A 7,864-nucleotide genomic window follows, 5' to 3' on the forward strand; every position below is an offset into this window, starting at 1 on the left:
GTCATTGTCTTATGAAGGATATGTATGCCATAATATAACTTTGGCCAGTATCTTATGAAAGGTTATTTATGCATATTTGTTCTTCTACATGAGGAAAAAAAGGCCTTGTTGGAGGTTACAATTGTTTGTAGAATATTAAGCTAGGTTAATAATATTTTTAAATAAATTGGGGAATGACTGTTGATATTTGACTGAATAACCATTACGGTGCTAAGATCACTAGAAGTCGTTAAAATTAACTATCAACATCTTTTGGTGCTATGATTCATTCTTTGAACCTTGGGAATTCATTGGCATTCAACTATGAGAATGTTGTGTGGATTGGAAAATTAGTGAAGATGCTTTTTGGGTGGAGTAAGAGGTTTGGTGAGTATCAATTCAACAGTAAGACATTACTTAAGGTATGGGTCTTGACAGATTTAGTTTCAATATATGTTAGTTAGACTTGAAATTTAAGTCCTTGAAATATGCGGAGAACAGTTCTATACTTCAATGCACTGATATGATTAGAGATATATACGATAAATTAAAATTATTTTCTTGAACTTCATTAGCACACAAAAAACATAGGAATGGTAGACCAAATTTATGGGTTTGAAACCTAAGATGAAGCTCACTTGGTGAACTGATCACCCAATGAATCCAAATAATTGGTAATGGTTTTGTTCAGGAGATCAATGCTATAATATAATTTTCATGTGAGAAGAACTAGGTGAAAATTGAAAATCACATTAAGATGACATTTTGGTTAATCGGTCAATCTTAAAATGAAGCGGTTGCAATTATTTGTCTGTCACAACACACTACCACTTTTGGTGCTTCCCCAACAAAAAATGACAGTGGTTGGTGGTAGATAAAATTAGCCAACCGCTAGGATTAGTGATCAATCAGTTATTGCTACTCCAAATCCCAACCCTATAAAATGTCTAAATACATAAAGTGTGTTATGAGGCAACCTTTGTCCTTCACTTGTGTTCTCAATCCTATTTCAGTGTGTTCACAAAGCTTTTAGATTATCTTGACAAAGAGGCAAACTCTCTTTGCATAGCTAGCTTTGCCATATACTCCAAACTTAATATGTATACCAAACACCATCAAATATGTTCCATAACAGTTCATCCAATGGCTATTTGTCCGAGATTCATCAACTAATAGCAAGTACAAGTTGTAGACAACAATTTCCTACTTCCCACTATAGTGTTTGTATGATGTTTCATAATGTACAAGAGAGAATGTGGTGTGAACTTCTTGTTATCACTAAGCCCTCTATGGAGTTTAAGTAGACACCAATTTCTATCAAATGATTGAGTTAAATTCAATACAATTTCATGGCAATCACATAAATGTTGCAAGTCTAGATGATGCAAGGAACACCATTAGAAACACTAGAAACAGATGAAATGGAAAGATGATCACAAATTTTCAACTAATCTACTACAAAAGCCCTTAAAAATTTATTTTTATATTCTTTGTTGCATTCTTCAATAACCCTCAGGAAACAAATGGTGTTGGGTTGATGGGCTTTCTTATGTTGAAAATATTCCAAGTTGTGCCTGCACAATGCCCCATAGTTCCAAATGCATATTATGTTGCCTCCCTTGAATTGTACCCAAATATGTCATAAAGAACAATTAGTTGAAAAAACCAAAACCAAAGACCAAAACCAAAACTGAGAATCTACTTTGATAATGGAATAAATGCTTTGATTCATATAGTCAAGAGAGTGTTTGGGTTTTTGAGGTCTTTACCTGTTAGTGATCATTCTGGTGGCAACATCAGAGGGGGCAGAAAGAGCTTGGTTTTTAGCTCTTATTGCATATCGTTTCAAGTTTTTATTGACTCCACTCTTCTTTGTGGCTCCCATTCTTCTTAAGGAATCTGACTTCCTGTCACTTCATAACTTCAAAATAGCAATGTCGAGCATGCAAAGGCAGCCAAAGATGGAATATTTAGAAGGTATAAAGGTTTTCTTCCTTAGTTGTACATTTCTTACTTGTGCAGTTTTCATTAATTCTTATTTATTTCTTCATTTTTTCTTTTACTTGTTTACTGTTTAGTTCTATATGAAATATTTGACTAAAATTATGTGCACGAACCACATTTTCTATTGTCTTGGGGACAATTAGTAGATCTAAAATTCTAAACTATTTGAGGATGAGTGCACACCCTCAACCCACACCCTTTTTTGGTGTCATACTTTCATCACACAAACCTAGTTAATAGCCTAGGTTAGCATGCTTACTGAGTCAATGCTATGTAGGCTTATTGAACCTATAGGATTGAAGGTCATTTTATAATGATGTGAGTAAGTAATGGGAATGAAAGAGATCCCTTACATGTTGAATTCCTTTTAAGAGTGCTTATATTGTAGTCCTATCACATTCTGTAGATTAGTAATAATGGTAATTCTTTGTTCATCTTTCCTTTGTTATTGTGGTTTATGTTATTCGCATAAAAACTATTTTGCATGGTACTTACCCTTTGGATTTCACCAATTCTGAAACCATAAAATTCGTTTGAGCTTGCCTACAAAATCTTTAAAATCTTGTGATATCCTATAAAAGAGAATATAGAAAATCTTCAAAATTCACAAGAAAGCATAAATAGGCCGACCAATTGTTGAAGTGGTTGAATATTGTTCCCTAGTTGCTACACATTACCAATTTGGGTGTTGATCAACACAATTGACAGTGTGTACTGGCAGGGGAACAAGCCTCAACCGCTTACCCTAACAGTCAACTAGTTTATAATTTCAAGATTTTTAAAAATTCATACTATGATATGTTGGAAAAACCCTCGTACCCTCCCCATTCTCCACTTTTTTAAAGTTTAAATTTTTTTTTTTGGGATTTTATATGACTTTGATATTGTTTAGATATAATCATTACACTTAGGGAGTGTTTAATGGATGCCTGGAAAAATCACAATCCAAATATTCTAAAAAATTAGCAATGGTACAAAGAATGTGGGAAATCCTCACATTCCTCGTACCCTCCTATTTCTCCACTTCTTTGAAGTTTAATTTTTTTTTTTAGATCTCATGTGACTTGGATATTGTTTAGATAGGTTCATGACTCTAAAGGGGTGTTCAATGGATCCCCAAAAAAATTACAATCCAAAAATTCTAAAAAATTAGCAAGGGTACGAAGAATGTGAGGAATCCTCACATTCCTCGTACCCTCCCATTTTTCCACTTCTTTGAAGTTAATTTTTTTTTTTTTTTTTTTTGGGATCTTATGTGGTTTGGATATTGTTTAGATAGGTGCATTACACTTAAAGGGTGTTCAATGGATGCCTGGAAAAATCACAATCCAAAAATTCTAAAAAATTAGCAAGGGTACAAAGAATGTGAGGAATCCTCACATTCCTCGTACCCTCTCATTTCTCCACTTATTTGAAGTTTAAATTTTTTTTTTAGGATCTCATATGACTTAAATATTGTTTAAATAGGTTCATTACACTTAGAAGGTGTTCAATGAATACCCAGAAACATCAAAATCTAGATATTCTAAAAAATTAGCAAGTATACAAAGAATGTGAGGAATCCTCACATTCCTCATATCTTTTCCATTTCTTCACTTCTTTGAAGTTTTTTTTTTTAAAAAAAAATTGGGATCTCATATGACTTAGATATTGTTTAGATAGGTTCATTACACTTAAGGGGTGTTCAATGGATGCCGAAAAAATCAAAATCCAAAAATACTAAAAAATTAGTAAAGGTACGAAGAATGTGAAGAATCCTCACATTCTTGGTACCCTCCCAATTCTTCACTTTTCACCTTTTAAATTTGTTTTTTTGACTTCACGTGACTTGGATATTGTTTAAACATATTGATTACATTTAGAGTGTGTTTAATGGATGACTAAAAAAATTCAAAATCGAAATTTACTAAAAAAATTAGCTAGTTACTAATTATACTTTTTTTCTATTTTCAATATTTCAACCAATCTTTTGTGTAAGTAAATTTAAATGCTAAAAAAATAATTTATTCATATATTTCTCAATTAATAATTAGTACATAACTATTTTACTTTTAAAATAATATATACTTATTTAAATTTATTTCTATTTTTTTCCATTTTTATAAAAAAAAAATCTAATTTCATTTACTATTCAATTTATTGAAATAATTAAATATTTTTTCACTTCATAACCAATTATATTGCTTTTCACACTTCAAATATTCATCTAACTTTTTCAACAAATAATTTGAAGTTAAAATAAAATAAATTTACTTTTCCTTAATTTACAAATTATATCACCAAATTATTATTTTTTATATAATTTTTAGTTTATTTTAAAATAAAATTTATTTCTTTACCTCTTGGGTTTCTCACTTTATATTAAAAAAATAAATAAATTACAATTTCTTTTTCCAAAATTTATTTATTTATTTTTAGTTCATAAAAAAAATCCCAGAAGACAATTATTATAGTAAACATGTTAACAGATTTTATAACTGTTAATTGTAATAGATGATAACAATGTGTGGTGCATGGGATTAGTTCTCCCGGCAATCTCTTGGTGAGGATGGTTAACTGAAGAATTGGTTTTTTTTATTTTTTTTTTCATCTTACCTGCCATATGTCTTAACCCTATTGGCCTAAAAAGGTGGGTATGGTACCGAAAATGGGTACCGTAGCATAACCCATATATGTAACAGTAAAAAATTTCAATCTTTCACGTGGTATGTAGACAACAGCTCTGCGTATCACTATTCACATAGGTCAATGACGCAAAACATGTGGGAAGAACCGAAGTACCCTAGAAGCCACTGTTTGTTTTGTCGGAGGAATGACATAAACTACCACAAAGAAGTTTCATTCCCCCAACTAGGAACCTCATCTGAAACCTCCTCTTTCTATCTTTCATGTTATATATAGCTCCACCACACTCTCTCCTTACCACTCTCACTCTCTCTACCTGTTTGAAGAATTGGTTTTCTTAAAAAAAAAATTTCATCTTACCTGCCATGTGTCTTAACCCTATTGGCCTAAAAAGGTGGGTATGGTACGAAAAATGATTTTCAGTACCGTAACATAACCCATATATATAACAGTAAAAAATTTCAATCTTTCACGTGGTATGTAGACAACAGCTCTGCGTACCACTAATTAATCCACATAGGTCAATGACGCAAAACATGTGGGAAGAACCGAAGTACCCTAGAAACTACTGTTTGTTTTGTCGGAGGAATGACATAAACTACCACAAAGAAGTTTCATTCCCCCAACTAGGAACCTCATCTGAAACCTCCTCTTTCTATCTATCATGTTATATATAGCTCCACCACACTCTCTCCTTTCCACTCTCACTCTCTCTACCTGTTTGCGGTGCCAATACTACACTATCTCCCAGTGCTCATCTCCATTGATATGGCAGAAGAAGCTTCCTCGCTTCACCTCATTCCCCAACAGCCCCTTTTCGACTTTGAATCTTTCGAAGGCTTCGTCTCTCATGTAAATGTTCCATCCCAAACTTCAACCTCTGATTCAAGTCCTTCCACCTCGGATATTGTTCCGCTCTCTAATTACTCCAATCTCCATGAAGATGAAAACAACCCTTTTCTCCTCCACTGTTCTACTTCGGCTCCATCAGGGTTTTTCCAGTTTGAAACCAAATCCCCCAAAAATTCCACATTAAGTCTTCGGCGACCTCCACTCAGCATCTCAGTCTCTCAGCCCACCGTTTCTCAGTCGCCGGCGGAGTCCGATTCAGGCGATATCAGGCATTATAGAGGCGTGCGCCGACGGCCATGGGGGAAATTCGCGGCGGAGATTCGAGACCCGAATCGGAGAGGATCGAGGGTATGGCTGGGGACATTCGAGACTGCCATTGAAGGCGCCAGAGCTTATGATCGAGCTGCTTTCAAGATGCGTGGTTCCAAAGCTATTCTCAATTTCCCTCTTGAAGCTGATAATTGGTCGGGTTCTGACCCACCAGCGACATCTGGCCAGAAAAGGGAGAGAGACAGTGAGACTGAAGAGAGACAACAAGTGGAGATTAAGGTTTTAAAGCAAGAAGAGCACTAGCCTGAATCTGACTGCACACTGGCGGCAGCCAGTAATGTATGGGGGTTTGTCCCTTAACTCCATTAAATTGGCGGGCCGTCTGGGAAGAGGGAGACATGGAGGGAATGTTCCATCTGCCACCGTTAACGCCGTTATCACCCCATCCTTGGATAGCATATTCTCAGCTTATTGTTTGAGTCGAGGGTTAAACCTTACCAAATCTTTTATGGATAATAAATCTCACACTCTTCCTTCTTAATGCCGTCCAAATCAATTATCACAAAAATAATTAATTGAGGGTTTTTATTAATGCAAACTAATGTACATAGGTTTCTTTTTATCTAATTTTTTTGTGTTCCTTAAGGAGTAAACCTCTTATAATGATAAGTATCGTATTTCATCTTATTTTGCCACTTCATTTCATTACAATATTTTTCAAAAATTTCTCTCAATCATTATGGTAAATAATAATTTTTTTTTGAAATATTAAATATTTTGATAGAAATGGTTGAATGGGAGTTCTTTTGTCTTGAAATCCGAATAATATTCATTAAAAAAAGTGATTCTTTCAAGCATTCTTGGGCATTGATCAAAAGGTGTGCTTAGAATTTTACCAATTGTGGAGATATCTAGAAACAATATTTTTTATTATTCTTCATTTGAAGAAGACTCTTATTCTTTTTCTATATTCTTTCTAGATTCAACTAATAACTATTCAATCGCAAATAAAAAACAAAGAATAGATTCATAGGTTTGATACCTTGTAATAGAACTCAAGCTTGATAGAACTATTAGATCGAGAGTCAACAAATGAATTGGGTTCATTAACAATTCCTAGCTGAACAAAAAAATGACAAAAAAAGGAAAAGAAGAAAGCATTCATTCCCTTTTTATATCTTGCATCTATAGTAGTTTTGTCCTAGTGAATCTCTCTATCACTTAATAAAAGTTTGGAATCTTAGGTTACTAATTGGTGGAATATTAGGCAATCAGAAACTTATGTGAATCATATTTAAGAGGAGAGTATTCTAATTTTTTATTTATTTATAGAATTAGAGGAGATCTTCTTGTTGGACAAAATGATTAAGAAATGCCTAGAAACACATCTATAAAAGCTTCATATGGGAATCCATAAAGAAACAATCCAATTGATCAAGATGTACAATGAGGATCCTATCTATACGATTTTGCATTTCTTAACAAATATAATATGTTTCATTATTCTAAGTGGTTATTCTATTTCGGGTAATGAATAACTTCTTATTCTTAACTCTTGGATTCAACAAATATTCCTATATAACTTAAGTGACATAATAAAAGATTTTTTATTAATTGATTTATGTATCCAATTCCATTTGCCCCATTATTGGGAACTAATGATTGGATCTGTCTACAAAGATTTTGGATTTGCTTATAACCATCAAATTATATCTGGTATTGTTTCTACCTTTCCGACCATTTTATATACAAAATATTGGATCTTCTAACATTTAAATCGTGTATCTTCATCACATGTAATGATTTATCATTTAATGAATGACTAAAAGATGATACATTGTTGATATATATTAACCTAATTTGAATATTTTTTATTTTGTACAGAAAAAAAGTGTTCAAAATCGTGCTTACTTTTTATATCTCTACCCATCCAAGGGATTCCTTTTACATTCCAGTAAAATTATTTCAGTAAATAGTGAAATCATGGATAGAGAATGATACTAGTGACCCATTTAATTTATTGTAGAAAATATCACGATCAATGATTGGATCATGCAACCTAGAAATACCTTTTCTTGGCTAAAAGAACATATTACTCGATCCATTTCCATATCACTTATGATATATATAATAA

At 32.9% G+C, this 7,864-nt stretch overlaps 1 protein-coding gene across 1 annotated transcript; it reads left to right on the forward strand.

Moving 5' to 3' along the window:
• The first annotated feature begins 5,224 nt into the window (after positions 1 to 5,224).
• Positions 5,225 to 6,271, forward strand: LOC100263042 (ethylene-responsive transcription factor ERF105). Its single transcript, XM_002282012.5, is given in 2 exon segments — positions 5,225 to 6,070; positions 6,073 to 6,271. Coding segments are annotated over 2 exon segments (831 nt in total). The 5' UTR covers positions 5,225 to 5,376; the 3' UTR covers positions 6,210 to 6,271.
• Positions 6,272 to 7,864: the final 1,593 nt, after the last annotated feature.

The sequence above is a fragment of the Vitis vinifera genome, chromosome 16 (genome assembly GCF_030704535.1).
Source record: "Vitis vinifera cultivar Pinot Noir 40024 chromosome 16, ASM3070453v1".
Taxonomy (NCBI): Eukaryota; Viridiplantae; Streptophyta; class Magnoliopsida; order Vitales; family Vitaceae; genus Vitis; species Vitis vinifera.